Source organism: Staurois parvus, unplaced genomic scaffold (assembly GCF_062004578.1).
Source record: "Staurois parvus isolate SC_StPar_1 unplaced genomic scaffold, SC_StPar_1.0 ptg001505l, whole genome shotgun sequence".
NCBI classification, from domain to species: Eukaryota; Metazoa; Chordata; class Amphibia; order Anura; family Ranidae; genus Staurois; species Staurois parvus.
Window position 1 is genome coordinate 37444 of NW_028319301.1, and position 20447 is coordinate 57890.

Genomic DNA, 20447 nt, shown 5'->3' on the forward strand with positions numbered 1-20447 from the left:
GGGCTGTTCTGTGCAAAACCACTACACAGAGCAGGTAAGTGTAGACATGTTTGTCATTTTAAAAAAGAAAAAAAGTAAGCCTTGATAATCACTTTAATAGCCCCTGCCAGTGGTAAATGGTTTGCCTAATTCCTGTAAACTGATCCATTCTGCTAGAGGCCTTGTGCTTTGAAAAACATCAGACTGGCCCTCTGGCTTACCAGATGGAAATAGAAGAAAGAAAGCCTAAAGAAGAAAACGAATGCGCTGGTAAGCTACAACATAACACACGTTTGATTTTGGGTTTAATATCAATTTAAAGAGCTTTCACTGAGAAACAGAAGGAGAGGCAACATCTTAAAGCTTAAAATAAGGACCCTGTTGCAAAAAGTATGTATCAAATTGTTACAGTTTTGTTTTTTTTACTTTGTACAATTGGTATGTTCTCTTCTATACCTTTTGTCTCTGTGCTCTTCCTTTTGGTACATGTACAGTGTAAGAGGTTATGATGACATCATGTGATCAGAGTCTGTTCTGTCTAAAAAGGTAAAAGTGAAACAAGGTTCAGACAAGACTCGTTACTTTGTGCAGCTCAGACGTCTTTCACAGTTCTCTTGGACTGGATCCGGCACGGATGGAACAATGAGGAGCAGGCTGAAAATTGCACATGTGATCTCCTCTCTTCTCCTCCTGGGATCAGGTCAGTGTCACTCTTCTGTGTATAATGTCATTGTACCTGAGGATACATTACAGAGCCGGACAATGGAGGTTCCCTGGCAATGCAATGCTACTATTATTGATGAACACAACACACCCGGGTTCCATTCTGGGTGCAAATTGTAGAAATCAGCAAATGGCCATTTTCTAAGTAAGTAGACAAGAGATTGTCAAACAACTAGCATGAGGAGGCATGGCATTGCCCTGGAGATCATTTACCAACGCAGGAAAAAAAAAGTTTTAAATACCCTATGGGGGGTGGGATGCAGAGATTGTAATAATGCTTTGAGCAAAACATTAAAATTGCGAAATTCCTTGAAATAACATGCCTGGGGGGTGCCTTTAACATGCCTGTAAAGGGGCACATCAGTATAATGAACGCAACTGACATTTAAAAAAAAAGCTGTTTTAATTGCCAGTTAATGACATCACCTGAACTTGGATCTATTGTGGATTTTAAAGGGGAAATTCACCAACAAAAACAAAAAAAAGTCTGAGGTCCGGAATATTTTGTGTAGGGGAAGGGGCAGGTTGGAGAAGACTGGAGCAAGCAGCTGTCCTCATCCAGCTAGTGGCCCAGCCCCACAGGCACAGGCTACTGCTATCCCCAGTGGTGATTTATTACGCATGAAAAAATACATTTAAACTGAACATCCACCAAGGAGGCTGATAATAAACTCCAGAAACTCCATAATGGAGAGGTTGGTGGAGTATGTGGACCTCTATCTCCAGCCATTGTTGGCATTTACCCAAACATTAAATAAAATACAAGTGTTGTGCTGCTATAATGATATCATATACCCAATGATGGAGAAATATTCTTGTGCAAATTGTAAACCCGTTCTCTTTCAATCATATAAGCAATAAAGTCTCATAAATAAAATTAGTCATTCGCAAAATAGAAAATTAGGGCTCACAGATTGTAATCAGCGTCCTCTCTCATCCGGCTTCTTTCTCACCTGGCTCCTCCCCTCGCGTATCGTCAGTGTGCTCATATCAGTGTAATTTTTAATAATTGTGACGATTTTAATGTACTACAATATGGTTGCCTTTCTGTGGTTCTGAGTCTACATTTCGAGTGACTGCGGTGCTACAGCGGTACAGGATATTGAGAGCCCAGGATGATACAGAGAAGGAGGGAACCTGAGATTGGTGCGAGAGCTGCCCAGAGAGGAAAGACTAAGAAACGTGTACATTGACTTATTATAATTTGTAGGGTAATGTCATAAGGTGAGAGTCCACCTATTCAGCACTGGTGGTGGTGCACACTGCATTTGTGACAGCACTGGGATTGTGGGAGTACTTCACCAACAGGAGTCCACATAGATCCTCATTAACAAGAAAAACAAATTTAAAAACTTTGATTCTTGGAACTCTTCGTGCTGTATATATGTTTTGAGAGACTTTATTGCTTATATCACATGTGTCAAACACAAGGCCCACAGGCCAAATGTGGCCATTTCATGTGTTCCCCGCAACTCTTCCTACAGATTCTGGGGATTTTGTGCAACCACAGCACCCCCACCTCTCTGCCTCCCCTAGTTAATGTAATAAACAGGGCTTGTAATATTTGTCTAATGAGTAACCACTTGCACTTTATTCTGCACTCCTGCGACTAATATTAAGCCGACAGCAGGCTAAAGTCTTCTATCAGCTAACATCATTCAGCCGGTCCAGACTCTGGAGGGATCCCGCATTTATTGTCCGGACTTACCCAGATGCCTGACCCGCAGCTAGCCCAGCCTCGGACTGATGCTGCATCCACCTAGGTGAGAATGTGAGTTTGTTTTTTTTAAAAGCTCGCACTTCTCTTTTAAGTTATTACTACAACAAGTAATTATCAATTGCAGAGGCAATTATTTAATATGATAAAGAGTAGATATTATTATTATTATACAGGATTTATATAGTGGCAACAGTTTGTTCAGCGCTTTACAATATAAAGGAAGACGATACAGCAACTGTAAAGTTCAATACAAGAGGGTTAGGAGGGCCCTGCTCCTTGGAGCTTACAATCTAAGAGGGAGGGGCCGGTGGTACAAAAGGTAATAACTGTGGGGGATGGACTGGTAGGAGGAGTAGAAGATTCCGTTATTAGCTGAAGGCAGGATAGGCTTCCCTGAAGAGATTGTTTTTCAGAGATCGCCTAAAAGTGGGCAGAGTAGGCGATAGTCGGATAGATTGGGGTAGAGTGTTCTAGAGGATGGGGGAGGCTCTGGAGATGTCTTGGAGATGATCATGGGAGGAGGAGACAAGGGAGCTAGAGAGCAGGAGGTCGTGCGAGGAGCGGAGAGGACGGTTTGGTGATATTTGGAGAAAAGATTGCTGATGTAATTTGGGGCAGAGTTAAAAAATGGGTTTATATGTTGTTGTTAATGTTTTGAATTTTATTTGTTGGGCAAAGGGAAGCCAGTGGAGGGATTGGCAGAGAGGGGTGGCAGATATGGAACGGTTAGTAAGGTGGATGAGTCTAGCAGCAGCATTCATGATAGACTGAAGAGGGGATAGCCTGCGATGAGGTTAGCCAATGAGGAGGGAGTTACTATAGTCAAAGTGAGAGATAACCAGGGAGTGAATAAGTTGCTTAGTGGTTTCTGAGGTTAAGAGCGGCCGTATCTTGGAGACCCGCCCAAGACCCGGCCCCGCAGGCAAGAGTACTTGGTGTCATTCTGGACTCCAACCTATCCTTCCAGCCCCAAGTCCAATCATTAACAAACTCATGCAGACTCCACCTCCGCAACATCGCAAAAATACGCACGTTCCTAACCCCAGAAACCACTAAACAGCTCATCCACTCCCTCATCATATCACGTCTCAATTACTGCAACTCCCTCCTCACTGGCCTGCCTTGCCACAGGCTATCCCCGCTTCAGTCCATCCTGAATACGGCAGCCAGACTCATTCACCTTACCAACCGCTCTGTTTCCGCCACCCCCCTCTGCCAATCCCTCCACTGGCTTCCGATTGCGCAAGGGATGAAATTCAAAATCCTAACACTGATGTACAAAGCTGTCCACCATACTGCCCCAAATTACATTACCGACCTAATATCCAATTACCACCCAACACGCACACTCCGCTCCTCACAAGACCTCCTTCTCTCTAGTTCCCTGGTCTCCTCCTCCCATGCCCGCCTCCCGGACTTCTCCAGGGTGTCACCCTTCCTCTGGAACTCCCTGCCCCAACCCATCAGACTATCACCTACTCTCCTCTCCTTTAGGCACACCCTGAAAACCCATCTCTTCAGGGAAGCCTACCCCACCCCCTGCTAATTTGCCGACCTCCTCCACTCTTCCTACCACTCCATCCCCCACAGCTATCTCCTCCTGTGCCACCATCCCCTCCCTCCTAGATTGTAAGCTCGAAAGAGCAGGGCCCTCGAACCCCTTGTGTATTGTATTGTATTGGTATTGTTCTGTCGCATGTTCTGTCCCACTTTGTAATGAACCATTGGTGCTTTATAAATACTGTATAATAATAATAATAATGTTGCGGAGGTGAAGTCTACATGATTTGGACAGTGATTGGATTTGGGGATGAAAGGACAGATGGGAGTCTAGAATTACACCTAGTACCCTGGCATGAGGTAGGGACTGATGGTTGTATTATTGCTCTTGATGGAGAAGTCAGGGGAGGGGGTACGGGCTGGAGGGAATAGTATGAGCTCAGTTTTGGAAATATTTAGTTTGAGGAAGTGGAGTGACATCCATTATGATATGTCACTTAGTAGGTTAATAATGCGAACGGAGACTGAAAGGGTGAGGAGTAATAGATTTGTGCGTCATCAGCATAGAGATGGTACTTAAAGCCATGGTAGTTTATCAAGTGACCTAGAGAGGAGGTGTAGATGGAGAAGAGAAGGGGTCCAAGGACAGAACCTTGGGGACCCCTACAGAAAGAGGAGACAGGGTTAGGCTATGTTCACAGTTGACTTTATTTCTAACTCCTGCCAAACGCCACTATACAGTGATGAACAGACGTATTTGAACCCCCTGCGATTTTGCAAGTACTCCCACTTAGAAATCATGGAGGGGTCTGAAATTCACATTGTAGGTGCATTCCCACTCTGAGAGACAGAATTTAAAAAAAAAATTCAGGAAATCACATTGTATGATTTTTAAAGAATTTGTCTTGGACTGCTGAACAGAAGTATTTGAACACCTAAGAAACAGCAAGAATTCTGGCTCTCAAAGACCTGTTACTGTGCCTTCAAAAAGGCCACCTCTACTCCACTCATTAATCTAACTTAGTAGCACCTGTCTGAGCTCTTTAAAGACACCTGTCCACCCCACAGTCAGTCAGACGCCAACTACTACCATGGGCTGTCAAAAGACAACAGAGACAAAATTGTGGACCTCTACAAGGCTGGAAAGGGCTACGGGGCAATTGCCAAGCAGCTTGGTGAAAATAGATCAACTGTTGGAGCAATTGTTAGAAAATGGAAGAGGCTAAAGACGACTGTCAGTCTCCCTCGGACTGGGGCTCCATTCAAGATCTCACCTAGTGGGGTATCACTGATGATAAGAAAGGTGAGGAATCAGCCCAGAACTACAAGGGAGGAGCTGGTCAATGACATGAAGAGAGCTGGGACCACAGTTTCAAAGGTCGCTGTCGGTAGAACACTACGCCGTCATGGTTTCAAATCATGCATTGCACGGAAGGTTCCCCTGCTCAAGTCATCACATGTCCAGGCCCATCTAAAGTTTGCCAATGACCATCTGGATAATCCAGAGGAGGCATGGGAGAAAGTCATGTGGTCAGATGAGACCAAAGTAGAACTTTTTGGTCTAAACTTCATTCGTCGTGTTTGGAGGAAAAAGGATGAGTTGCATCCCAAGAACACCATCCCTACTGTGAAGCATGGGGGTGGTAACATCATGCTTTGGGGGTGATTTTCTGCGAAGGGGACAGGACGACTGCACTGTATTAAGGAGAGGATAAATAGGGCCATTTATTGTGAGATTTTCAGCAACAACCTCCTTCCCTCAGTCAGAGCATTGAAGATGGGTCGTGGCTGGGTCTTCCAACATGACAACGACCCGAAGCACACAGCCAGGACAACCAAGGAGTGGCTCCGTAAGAAGCATATCAAGGTTCTGGAGTGGCCTAGCCAGTCTCCAGATGTAAATCCAACAGAACATCTTTGGAGGGAGTTGAAACTCCGTGTTGCTCAGCGACAGCCCCGAAACCTGACAGATCTAGAGGAGATCTGTGTGGAGGAGTCGGCCAAACTCCCTGTTGCAGTGCAAACCTGGTCAGGAACTACAGGAAACGTCTGACCTCTGTAATTGCAGACAAAGGCTTCTGTACCAAATATTAACACGGATCTTCTCAGGTGTTCAAATACTTCTGTTCAGCAGTGCAAGACAAATACATTCTTTACAAATCATACAATGTGATTTCCTGAATTTGTTTTTTAAATTCTGTCTCTCAGAGTGGGAATGCACCTACAATGTGAATGTCAGACCCTCCATGATTTCTAAGTGGGAGAACTTAGAAATCAAAATCACAGGGTGCTCAAATACTTCTGTTCCTCACTGTAGCATTTGACAGGCATCAGACAGGCTTTGGGAAGCATTTTAACGCTCCCCAAACGCCCTATGCGCATTTGTGGGGCATTTGATAGGCGTTTGCACCAGAAACACCTATAATGAAGTTTAATGGTATTAACGCTCCGCAAACGCCTGCCAGGTGCTTCAGGAGTGTCACCATAGACTTGAATGGGAGGCTTCAACTCCTCCTGACTCGACATGAGGCATCAGTTTTGCCACGACGCGTTGCTAACGCTTCAATGTGAACAGCACTATGTGCTGCCATGTGCAGAATTTTCATATGCAGTTCAGAAGCATGAAAAATGCTTCCCAAACGCCTGTCTGACGCCTGCTGACAAAGCTAGTGTGAACGTAGCCTTATAGGTAACGCTGAAGGAGCATTTATATGGTCTTACAGATTCAACCGGCCTTTTGAGGGCAACTATAATGCTGATGCGGCCCTTGAAGAAATTGGGTTTGACACCCCTGGCTTATATGATTGAAAGTGAAGGTGTTTACAATTTGCACAAGAATATTTATTAATCATTGGGTATATGATATTATTATGGCAGCACAATAGTTGTATTTTATTTTTTTGGTTTCTGTTTATGTGAGGAACACACATTTGGTGTTTGCAGCAGCGTGATATCAAGATGGCACATTTTATTTGTGATAACGCTCAATTATTTATATGTTTATATAAATATCTTAGGCATACAAAACATTTATTAAATATTTACAGAAAGTTAATTATGAGAAGGGATTCGCTGTATACTTTCTACAGCAGATGTTTCCTTCTTCTTTTATCCAACATAAGGAAGGCATTGAAGTGGGAGAGAGAGAGACCGAGACCTCCAGCACAGAAAGAATATGTTATGGAATACTTGTGTTTTTGTTTAGAACATCATCTCTGATTTGGTGGACAGTATAATTCACAGAATGTCTGAGCAGCAGTGGGAGCCACATTTTCACCAAGTCTTCCAATTTTTTATATGGATAAATGGGAGAGAAAAATCATCTACCGAAAAAATAGGCACAAGTATACGTTACAAGACAAACGTTTCATAGATTACATATTTATAATTTAGTGAAGAGATTAGAGATCCCTTTTATTATCTTTAGAAGAAGTGAATAAAAATGAATTTGTTTTTTTAGCTTTTGCTTTACATTATCAAAAATGAGAGAAGATGTGATATAAAGATGTGTATAGGAAGATATGTGTACAGGAAGATAAAATTCCTGAAAATACAAATTTTAAAGAAACAATCAGGAATGGTTACATTCTTCTCTATCTGCCAACAACTCACGAGTTTCGACAAGATTTGTAAAGGTCAAAGCAAGTAAAACAAGAAAATTATTTATCGGAAACAAAACTTACTAACAGGAAGGTTTAGGCAGAAACGGTAATAAAAGAAAAGAAGATTTACAAAGTAGAACTTAAGGAAAGAATGGAATTAATAAAACATCAAACTAGAAATTGACTTTTAGCGAAACAAAAAGGTTTTAGTTTTATTTGTGATTTTAATGTTAACATAGACAGATAGAAAGGTGCAATAATGTATTATTGGCTGATTTTATTGGGAGATAACATTTTGGGCCCCTTGCTTTCCAGTAAGTCAAACTGCATTTATAGAAAAGCACCGGTACTTACAATAAAAAGATCAAAATGTAATTAATGCTAACTGGACAAGATTTTTTTTGTTGAAAGTTTAACATGTTTACAGGTAAATTACCATCATTTTTTTTCCCCAAAAGAATAAAGCCCCCACCTTACAATCCAACAATAGCCCCAACATCGGGCGTACACAAAAGAAACATTTGCTGGTAGGGCTTATCATAACCAATTGGAGCAATGTGCAATACAATGTGTGTCTTTTACATATCATTCAGAAACCAAGAAGATACACATGATAGAGAAATGCAACACCCAATAGACATCAGTTATTGATAAGATGACATTTATGTAGAAATAAGGAGATGGATCAAGAAGCTGTTCCCATCGTCTAATGTCAAAAGAATTAGAAATAGGGAAAGTGATAAATATCCCAAAATATGGGTCTCATCTTCATGTAAAATGGGGGAAGAAGGGCGCACCAGCCTAGTGCATTATCTGAGACAAAAACTTTAATAGTACAAGGATCTGGATGGCTGACGCATTTCAAGGGGTGCTCCTCTCTTCCTTGGAGTCAATGCTGGAGGATCTGGAGGGTCCTCTCGCAGTTTGGGAGTTGACTTGGTGACCGGTTCGCTTTGGACTATTGTTATCACAGTTGCTTGTGAGTATGTACTTATTCTTGTACTATTAAAGTTTTTGTCTCAGGTAATGCACTAGGCTGGTGCGCCCTTCTTCCCTTATTTTACAGAGATTCTTCTGGGTTTCCCCGACCCTTAGAGGGCAGCAAAGTCTGTGCTGCCATTGGAAGTGCCAAAGACCTGACATTTATCCATCATCAGCACACCACTCTTCTTTGATTTTTCAATCTCATCCTTATGTGTAGGAGGATCAGCTCTGTTGTATATTCAATATGGATTTTTAGTATTAAGAGAGCAATCTATCCATTTTCAAAGCTATTGGAGCTATGACTGGAAGAGTATTAAAGTGGTTCTAAAGGCATTCTATGTATGAAGGTAAAAATCCTTCTGTGTGCAGCAGCCCCCCCCCCCAAACCCCATTAATACTTACCTGAGCCCCTCTCTCAATCCAGCGATGTCAACCAGAGCCTCCGTTCTCCAGGGACTTTCCCTCCTCATTGGCGGAGACAGCAGTGGAAGCTATTGGCTCCCTCTGCTGTCAATCACAGCCAGTGAGTCAATCACAAGGGAGTGGGGCCAAGTTGTGGTTTTGCGAGTGAATGGACGCACGGTGCAGCGGCTTAGGAGTACACCTGCTCGGGTGCCCCCATAGCAAGCTGTTTACTCTGGGGGCACCCGACAGGAGGGAGGGGCCAGGAACGCTGTTGGGGGACATGAGAAGAAGAGAATCGGGGCTGCTCTGTGCAAAACTATTACAGAGTAGGTAGGTATAGACATGTTTGTTATTTAAAAATAAATAAATAAATAAATAAAACCCCAAGACTTTAGTATCATTTTAATCCAATAACTCCATAATTTACTTTATGTGGCTGCTATACTGTACATCAATTTTTCTCTTGTCAGGATATTATTGGCCATTTTGATCCAGGTTGGAGGAGTTGGAAAATATGATAAATGCCCAGGATGCCTACACAACAGAAGGAATAAAAGAAGCAGAGAAACCATGGGGCCCCATACAACCAACCTGACAGGGTCCCCACCCTCCAAAAAAAAACACAGTTTACTATGCTTCAGTTATGGTTGAACACATTTAGTGATTGGTACCAATCACTCATTGCGTTCATTCAGGAAAGGAAGGGGCTAGTAAATGTAACATATTTACTGGATCCTTTCCTCTGTCCTGAAGGATCCTATTGTGTGCTTGCAGCTGCCGGGTGGAAGGAGAGGAGGGAAGCTGGCAGCACTGCAGGGGTGGGAGCACACAAGGGGCCTGGGCAGCAGAGGGAAACATATGGTGCACAGGGAGGATGATGGTTGCGATGGGGGAAAATTACTGGAATCGATCCCCTGTATGGCTCTCTTCACAGCAGCTGAAAGCCAACAGGAGGGAGAAGAGAAGTTGCTGCATAGAGAGCCATATAGGGGATCAGTTCCAGTAATTGTCTCCCCCCAGCGCTGATCACCCTCCCTGTCAACATTCGATTCACCCAGCTGCTTGGGCCCCCCTAATGTCCTGAGGCCCCCTACAGGAGGACTGGTGGACTCATGTGGTGACAGTATGCAGGCAGTTCCTGGAGGATGAAGGAATTGATACCATTGAATGGCCCCCATGCTCACCTGACCTAAATCCAATAGAACCCCTCTGGGATATCATGTTTCAGTCCATCCGGCTCTGCCAGGTTGTCCCTCAGACTCTCCAGGAGGTCAGTGATGCCCTGGTCCAGATCTGGGAGGAAATCCCCCAGGACACCATCTGTGGTCTCATTAGGAGCCTCCCCCGACGTTGTCAGGCATGCCTTGAAGCACATGGGGGCCATACGAACTACTGAGGACCATTCTGAGTTGCTGCAATGAAATGGAGTCGCCTGCTACATAATTTTTTAACTTTTTATTTGGGGTGTTTTTGAATTTTGAATCCAGTCCTCTGTAGGTTGATAATTTTCATTTCCATCAAATGATGGGGCGTCCTTACATTCCTAACACATTACCCCTCCATGTCAGTATAGAGATCCAGCAGGAGATTTTTCCCCATTGAGATCTGATGGGTTTTCAAAGTCTTCCTTTCATTTTTTTGAGCAGTGTTGTTTAATTGACTGATCGCCTATAAAATGACTCTGCAGGGCTTCAGTTGGATCACAGTCTGCTGTACCCAGGCTTGACTCTGGATGAGTTTTGTCCAAAATCTTCCCGCCTGGACTCTTTGGGCCCAGGGGAGGCATTCACTGTGTGCCTTCTTGAGGGTCTTAGATTTCTTCAAGGCTGTGCTGTGCACCCAGTTGCATGTTTGATGGGCAGGGACTTGTGCAAAAGTCTCTTTCACATTGGAGGTGAAACAGCGTGCGGTGGTACTTGTATGCTATACACTCTAATTTATATTGTAGGAGGATCAAACATACAGTTGTGCTCAAGAGTTTGCATCCCCTGGCAGAAATTGTGAAATTTTGGCATTGATATTGAAAATATAACTGATCATGCCAGAAAATGCTCTTTTATTGAAGGATGATGATCATATGAAGCCATTTATTATCAGATAGTTGTTTGGCTCCTTTTTAAATCATAATGATAACAACAATCACCCAAATGTCCATGATCAAAGGTTTACATACCCTGGAATGTTTGGCCTTGGTACAGATACACAAGGTGACACACAGAGGTTAAAATGCCAATTCAAGGTTAATATCCCACATCTGTGGCTTTTTAAATTGCCATTAGTATCAGTGTATAAATAGTCAATGAGTTTGTTAGCTCTTACATGGAAGCACTGACTAGTCTAGATACTGAGCCATGGAGATCAGAAAAGAACTGTCAAAAGTCCTGCGTAGCAAGGTAATGGAACTTTTTAAAGATGGAAAAGGACATAAAAAGATGTCCAAAACCTTGAATATGCCAATCAGTACTGATAAATCACCTATGAAGAAGTGGAAAGTTCGGGGATCTCTTGATACCAAGCCAAGGTTAAGTAGGCCAAGAAAGATTGCAGTCATAACTGACAGAAGAATTGTCCGGGATTCAAAGAATCTGACTATTATAATTAAGATTTAAAAAGGAGTAAAAAAAACAACTATTTGATAAATGGCTTCATATGATCATTATTCTTCAATAAAAGAGCATTTTTTGGCATGATCAGTCATATTTTCAATATCAATGCCAAAATTTCACAGTTTCTGCCAGGGTATGTAAACTTTTGAGCACAACTGTACTTAATTTCTTTGTCTTGCATTGCAGCCTAGTAAGAACACTTACATGGTGTCTGTACAATATTTCTGGCTCTTGACTGTGACATAATAAGCTGAAATTTGTTTTATCTAAATAAAATATGCCTCATCTATTCTTCTGACATAATGTCCAAGTAGAGATGCTTGCTTAATGGCCAATATTTAATCGTTTTTTTTCTATAGAGAAAAAAAATAATTTCTATCTCCTACATTGCTGCCTTGGGCCCCATTCCAATTGTTTGCATGCTCTCCAGCCGTGTTTTAAAACTTTTGCTTTTGCCTCTGAAACATGGCATTGTTTTTTGTTTTTTTTTGTTCTTGCCTCATTTTTTTTTACCTGCATCATCTCTGCAATGTGGGTTCGAGGATTACGGTTTGTGGTTTGTACACAGTACATTGTGGTACTGAATAGAAGATCCCAACAAGCGATGCGCTGTGACTTTCTTTGTCCCGGTTTGGCAATTTAAATTATGTTAATAGCTTTAGCTTTCTTGTTTTAAAGTGTATACTTTGTTAGATTTTGGCTGTATTGCCTCTACTGCTTCCAACACATCAATTATTGCTGCTACACAAAAAAAATCAATGATTTTTTTTTTTGGCAAAAACTACCTACTTCGAAGTTGTCTTTTTTTAATAAGATGTTTCTTACGTACAGCATGGACACCTCCCCCCAAAATAGGAAGTGCTCCCAAGTGATTATACCTCATATCAACAATACTTGATGCCTGTTATTTTTTTATAACAAGTAACATGTATAATCAGTGTCGGTCATAATGGAAGTCATTTTAATCTTGCGTCACCGCCGCTCATGTTCAAAAATACATCTGTGTATTCCAACCCACCACCATGGAAAGCAGATTATGTGTATGATATGAACCCTAGATCTTGGAAGGTCAAAAAAACTCTTGTAATTCCACGTAATGTGACCCAGGATGTCAGAATTTTCCCTTCGAATGGTAAGTAGGAACTCATCTGCCATCCGATGGATGCAGTGGATCACGGAGCTCAATACCCAGCTGATGTGAGCTGGGGTATCATGTGAGTGTTATGGCCAATCATAGCAATCACATGATTAAATACCTAAGACTGTCTAGTTTCCAAAAACTAGGTCATTTGGGAGGTATTTGTACCGTCCTGACATTTGGGGGTATTGTACTGTCCTAACATTTGGGGGTACAGTACTTGTACTGTCCTGACATACAGGAGGGTATTTGTGCTGTCCTGGCATTTGGGGGTGATTTGTACCGTCCTGGCATTTGGGGGATATTTGTACTGTCCTGGCATTTGGGGGGATTTTTACTGTCCTGACATTTGGGGAGTATTTGTACCATCCTGACATTTGGGGGGGATTTGTACCATCCTGACACTTGGGTGGTATTGGTACTGTCCTGACACTTGGGGGGTATTTGTACTGTCCTTACACTTTGGGGGTATTTGTACTATCCTGACATTTGCGGGGTATTTGTACTGTTCTGACATTTTAGGACCTCAAGATTTGAGACCGAATGTCAGGACAGCAGGATAGATTGATTTTCAAATATACTGTATATCTAATAGTTTGTAGAGTCTATAACTTTGGTACAGACTAAATAATAAACACTGATTTGGGGTATCTTTACCAAAGAGCTGTAACAGAATACATTTTGATCTAAATTTATGACGAAAGATTTTCTGCTTGGAAAATTTTATAACAGAAATGAAGAAAAATGGATTTTTGTTTTCAAAATTTTGTATTTTTTTTGTTTATATAGCATTAAATTAAACAAAAACTCAGTGGTGATTAACTGCTTGCCGACCAGCCACTGTATAAAAACGGCCACAGGGCAGCACCACTGCGCAAAATCTTGTTTTAAAACGTGATTTTGCAAAACAGGTAGGGGGCGCGCACGAGGAGCTCGACCACCCTACCTACGCCGCTGATCGCAGCCGCGGGTGTCAATCACCGGGTCCTGGCCAGTCATTACCCGCCGGGTACCGGTGATTGCCGGCAAACAGTGACACAGAGCACAGCTGCATTGTTTTCAATGCAGCTCTGCTCCCTGTTAGTTCCCTTTCACGTAAACCAATTAATTTACACGTATTGGGATTTTTTTTAGCAAAGACATATTGCAGAATACATTTTGGCTGAAATTTATGACAAAATTTGATTTAAATTTTTTTTACTGGACATGTTTTATATCAAAAAGTCCCCAAATTTTTTTTTTTTCGCAAAATTGTCTTTTTTTTTATAGCATGAAAAATAAAAAACGCACAGGCGAATAAATACTACCGAAAGAAAGCTCAATTTGTGGGGAAAAAAAGATGTAAATGTAATTTTGGTGCAGCGTTGCATGACAGTGCAATTGTCAGTTAAAGTAACGCAGCGCTGTAACACAAACCGCTTATGTAACCGCTTCCTGTCTGCCCTATAGCAGAAATACTACTACAGGGCGGCAAGGGTGCACAAAATCACATATATATATATATATACATGATTGGCACTCCCGTGATTTTCATGCCCCTCTCAGATGGCGTCAGATTGCCCGTCAGTACACCAGTCATCACATGTAACCCCTTGATTGCCAGGAAGACACTCATACACAAAAAACCTCCATTGCTAGTATAGTGTCTGAGTGGATCAATATCATTGATCAGATCAGCACTATACCAGCGTTCACATTAGTATAGTGTCCCCAAAAACGCAGCGTTAGCGGGATCAGCCCCGGCACCTGCCAACACCTGCGTTTAGCCCCTACACTTACCCCCCCTTCTCCCCCAGCAAGTGAAGTGTCAGTAGGTCACTGTCACTTGATACATTGCACACAAAACTGCAGTGTTGGCAGAATCAGGCCTGATCTCTGATAGCACTTGTCGGTAAATTTTCATGACTCTCATATGCAGCAGAGTGCTAGTACTAGTGCCACGCTACCTTTTGGTGAACTGGCGACACCAGCGGTCTAGTACATCCTGGTCTTTCACATACCTCTTAGATTGTAAGCTCCCAGGATCAGGCCCTCCTAACCCTCTTGTATTGAACTGTATTGTTGCTGTATTGTCTCCTATTATACTGTAAAGCGCTGAGCAAACTGTTGGCGCCATAAATCCTGTATAATAATAATAATACCAGCACTGCAGTATCACTTGGTGACATAGCGAGTCCCATAAGTGTAGTACAAGCTGGTGCAGTGGCGAGCACAAGTATTGTTCAAATTTATGAGGGAAAAGATAGTCACGTGGAGCCCCCCGGATGCCCAGACTACATGGGGAGCAGTGAGGAGATAGTTTGGAACTTGGTGTCATCTTTTTCCATATGGGGTACCACTTATATGTGGACAATTTTTATTCATGCGTGCCACTTTTTAGACATTTGTACAATCTTGGAACTGGCACTTGTGGCAAAGTGTGACTTAATGTGTGCCCACCATTAGAAGTGGGTGGATGCAGGGCGGTATATTCTAATGGTGGGCATAACACACACTTTTTATGGCAGAGATTTCTTCTCATTTTTTCATTCAGTCCGCAGGTTGCATACAAAAAAAAAGAACATAGCATATACAGTAATACCTCGGCTTATGAATGCCTCTGTTAACATAATTTTCGGTTTATGAATGAAAATCCATTGAAAATAATGCCTCGGTTTATAAATGTTTTCTAATTTTTTTCACAATACGAAGTGTATGTCAGTGCTGATTTTTAAATGCAATTGCCATCTTTTTTTTTTTCTTCAGTATAGCTCACAACATTAGCTGTCAGTTTCCCAGAGCTAAAGGATACTTTGTATCTTTTAGGAAACTGAAAGTAAACATTGTATCTTTTAACTTGGGGAAATAAACTAAAAAAAACTTTCTCTCTTTCAGCTGGAGGGGGAAAGTAACTACTGAATCTCTGAACTACTGTATAGTGAAGGGAAAAAAAAACGGTAATTATATTTAAAAACTGGCACCTGACAGCTGAGTGAATTACCTGCAATTAAAATTTAATTTAAATTAAATTAAAAATTTTTTTTACATTGCAATATTAACACATGGTTGTCACTACTAAAATACTGCATGAGTTAATAAAATAACTCATGCAGTATTTTAATAGCGTTTACTGTTTTTCTGACCTTCTTGATTAATTGGTTTTCAATGCATTCCTATGGGTTTACGAATTTTTCGCTATATGAAATGTCCTTATGAAATTCGTAAACCAAGGTACTTGTACATCACTGGACTTTGAATGGTTATACCAGGATGATGCCTACAGCTGCAGACATCACCCTGGTATTGTTTTTTTCAGCCGGCGATCGGCTTTCACATAAAAGCAATCCTAGTGGCTAATTAGCTGCAGGATTGCTTTTACAAGCAGCAGAAGTTGATGCCCTCCTCCCCCACTGCCTTCCACGGCCTTCTCGGGCAGTCCCGTGCCATCGGGGCAACCTGAGAATGCAGCCGGTGTTTCTGTCAGCTGACCATAGGGCTGATTGAAGACCAGAATGGGGCCAATTATCTCTATAGCCTAAAAAATTGGAAGCTACGAGCATTTCATCACTTCAGTTTTGCAGGATATAAACAGCGCCATTTGTAAATTGGGAAAGCATCTGATCACACCGATCTTGGTGAGATTAGATAATGTAAGGGCAGAGGAGATATCCAGAGTCTGATAGACTCCAGATTCCTCCAAAAAAGAATATAAGACAATGCCCATTGAAGTTATAGGGGATATTTGCATTCCCTGTGATAGCATTAAAAGTGATAAAAAAATAATAATGAAGGGACAGTGTAAAAGCATGTTTTAAAGCATGTCATGTTTGGTATATATTTACTTGGCATACCATCATCTTTTATAGCTTACCAAATAATTGGCCAATACGTGGTGTTTTTGTGCATTAAAAGTAAAAAAAGTGTATTTTTTTTTAAAAAATTGCATTTGAAAAATTGCTGCGCGTGTACTACGTGACATAAAAAATTGCAGCACCCACCATTTTATTCACTAGGGTGTCTGCTTTAAAACAATATATAATATTTGGGGTTTAAATTAATTTCCTAGCAAAAAATACAGATTTTTTTCATGTGAACAAAAAAGTGTCAAAAAAGGCTTGGTCTTCAGGTGGTTAGAAGAGTGAATGATGTGTGGCATAAACTTCTAATACTGGCCATAAAATGCCCCCACCCCCCAAAACGACCCCTTTTTGGAAAGTAGACACCCCAAACTATTTTCTGAGAGGCATGTTGAATCAATAGAAGAATTTATTTTTTTACCACAAATTTTTGGAAAATGACAAACAAAACATTTTTTCTTTTCTTTACACAAAATTGTCACTTAAATGATTTATTGCTCACACATGTCATGGTTATATGTGGAATTACTCCCCAAAATACATTCTGCTACTTCTCCCGCATATGGGGGTACCACGTGTGAGAGACGTTTTGGCAGTCTAGCCATGTACAGGACCCCAAAATCCATTAAGCACCTTCAGGCTTTTAAAGGACTTTATTTCCTCATCACACTCATTCCTCATTACCACTTTGAAAGCCTGAAGGTGCGCAACTTCCTCATTTCATTTCCTCACTACCTATCACAGTTTTGGAGGCCCTGAAATGCCACAATAGCACCAAACCCACCCAAATGACCACTTTTTGGAAAGTAGGCACCCCAAGGAATTTGATCAGAAGCATGGTGAGTATTTTGCAGATCTCGTTTGTTGCCACAAGTTTTTAAAAATTAAAGAAAAAAAATAAAACCATATTATTTCTTTTTTTATATTTCAAAACCTTGTGAGAAAAAATGAGATCTGCAAATTACTCATCATGCCTCGTTTTAAATTCCGTGGGGTGTCTACTTTCCAAAAAGAGGTAATTGGGGGGGGGGGGGTTGGTGCTATCCTAGCATTTCAGTACCTCCAAAACTGTGATAGGTAGTGAGGAAGTGAAATCAGGAAGTTACGCACCTTCAGGCTTTCAAAGTGGTCATTGGATTACAGGCTCCTGTATGTGGCTAGGTTCCCAAAAAGTCTCAAACATGTGGTATCCCCATACTCGGTAGAAGTAGCAGAATGTATTTTGGGGTGTAATTCTACATATACCCATGGCTTGTGCGAGAAATATATAATTTAAATGACAACTTTGTGTAAAAAAAAAAAAGTGTTTTTGTCATTTTCCAGAAACTTGTGGAAAAAAAATAAATCTTCCATGGACTCAATATGCCTCTCAGCAGATATCTTAGGGTGCCTACTTTCTGAAAAGGGGTCATTTGGGGATGTTTGTACAGTCCTGGTATTTTAGCATCTCAAGAAATGTGATGGGCAGTCAGAAAGGAAAAGCTGTGTAAATTCCATTAACTATACCATAGTTTGTAGACGCTATAACTTTCACACAAAGCAATAAATATACACTTACTGGGATTTTTTTAACCAAAAACATGTAGCAGAATACATTTTGGCCTAAAGTTATGACGCAATTTTAGTTTTTTTGGATATTTTTTATGACAAAAATGAAAAAAATGTTTTTTTCAAAAACATTTTTTTTTCTCAAAATTTTTTTGTTGATAGCGCCAAAAATAAAAAGCGCACAGGTGATAAAATACCACCAAAATAAAGCTCTATCTGTGTGGAAAAAAAGGACATAAATTTCATTTATGTACCGTATTGCATGACCGTGCAATTGTCAGTTAAACTAGCACATGGAGCAGAATGCATTTTGGCCTAAATTTATAACTAACTTTGAGTTTACTATATATTTTTTATCGCCAAAAGTAAAAAATATAATTTTTATATTTTTATATGTTTATAGCGCGGAAAATAAAAAGTGCACAGGTGATTAAATACCACCAAAAGAAAGCTCTATTTGTGTGAAAAAAAAGGACGTAAATTTTCTTTGGGTACAGCATTGCATGATCGCGCAATTATCAGTTGAATTAGTGCAGCGCCGAGTAGCAAAAAGAGGCCTGGTCAGGAAGGGGGGTAAATCCTCAGGAGGGCAAGTGGTTAAATACCACCAAAAGAAAGCTCTAAAAGATAACTGATCCCACAGTGCCCATATCTGAGAGGATGTCTCCAGTCTATCCCAAATGTTAGCCATCAGGTGTTCTATCCTCCTAATTTCCATAACTGTGTCCAGTAGGTCTGTCTGAGACAGGACAACAGTTGTCATCCAGTGGAGAGGGATAGGTCTTCTACCTGCTGTTAGAATATGGGTGGTCAATGTTTTAGAGGTTTTGGGTATATCTATGAAAGGGAGGCTAAGAAGGTTAAGGACACGGTCCAAATGGAGTAACCCTCCCTAGACTTGACACAGTAAACATTCTATCTCCTCCCAAAAAGGCTGAATAGTCAGAATTAGAGATGAGCGAATCGAACCAGGCGAACCAGAATTCGATACGAATTTCAGGAAAATTTCGATTCGCGGCGAATCCGAAATTTTGCCTACTTTGGGTGCGCGAATCGAAATTTTCCCGATCAGCCGGCAAAAGTGTCCCTGCAGAGAGCTCCGCTATTTCTGACATTTCTCTGACAGTTCCTTCACATGTACAGCGGTTGAAACATTGTATCTATTAGTTTCCATTTAGGATACAGATGTTTCAACCGCTGTATGGAGTGAGTGTCCCAGAACTGTCAGAAATAGACTATTTCTGACAGTTCTGGGACATTCACTCCATACAGCGGTTGAAACATTGTATCTATTTTTTTCCATAAATGACATTCTGCAGATACACTTAGAGGAGCTCTGCAGATACACTTTTTGCCAGCTTGGAATTATTCTTATTTTCATCCTACTTCTTCTTCTTCTTCTTCTTCTTCATCCTCATCCTCTTCTTCTTCTTATGAGGATGAGGATGAAGAAGAAGAAGAAGAAGTAGGATGAAAATAAGATTAATTCCAAGCCGGCAAAAAGTGTATCTGCAGAGCTCCTCTAAGTGTATTTGCAGAATGTCATTTATGGAAAAAAATAGATACAATGTTTCAACCGCTGTATGGAGTGAATGTCCCAGAACTGTCAGAAATAGTCTATTTCTGACAGTTCTATGACATTCCCTCCATACAGCGGTTGAAACCGCTGTATGGAGTGAATGTCCCAGAACTGTCAGAAATAGACAGAAACTGTCACAGAACTGTCCATCTTCTCATCCTTCTCCTTCTTCTCATCCTTCTTCTCATCCTTCTTCTCATCCTTCTTCTTCTCATCCTTCTCCTTCTTCTCATCCTTCTCCTTCTCCTTCTTCTCATCCTTCTTCTTCTTCTCATCCTTCTTCTCATCCTTCTCCTTCTTCTCATCCTTCTCCTTCTTCTCATCCTTCTCCTTCTTCTCATCCTTCTCCTTCTCCTTCTTCTCATCCTTCTCCTTCTCCTTCTTCTCATCCTTCTCCTTCTTCTCATCCTTCTCCTTCTCCATCTTCTCATCCTTCTCCTTCTCCTTCTTCTCATCCTTCTCCTTCTGCTTCTCCTTCTCCTTCTTCTCATCCTTCTCCTTCTTCTCATCCTTCTCCTTCTTCTCATCCTTCTCCTTCTTCTCATCCTTCTTCTCATCCTTCTCCTTCTTCTCATCCTTCTTCTCATCCTTCTCCTTCTTCTTATCCTTCTCCTTCTTCTCATCCTTCTTCTCATCCTTCTCCTTCTTCTCATCCTTCTTCTCATCCTTCTTCTCATCCTTCTCCTTCTCCTTCTTCTCATCCTTCTCCTTCTTCTCATCCTTCTCCTTCTTCTCATCCTTCTCCTTCTTCTCATCCTTCTTCTCATCCTTCTTCTCATCCTTCTCCTTCTTCTCATCCTTCTCCTTCTTCTCATCCTTCTCCTTCT

The 20447-nt window shown here is 41.3% G+C and overlaps 1 protein-coding gene across 1 annotated transcript in view; it reads left to right on the forward strand.

Moving 5' to 3' along the window:
* Positions 1-561: 561 nt before the first annotated feature.
* LOC149435475 (natural cytotoxicity triggering receptor 3 ligand 1-like) overlaps positions 562-20447 on the forward strand; it is a 67145-nt gene continuing 47259 nt past the window's right edge. The window contains exon 1 of the mRNA XM_089662624.1: positions 562-679. Within this exon, the coding sequence (XP_089518750.1) occupies positions 622-679 (58 nt within the window). The 5' untranslated portion in view covers positions 562-621. The remainder of the gene's footprint in view (positions 680-20447) is intronic.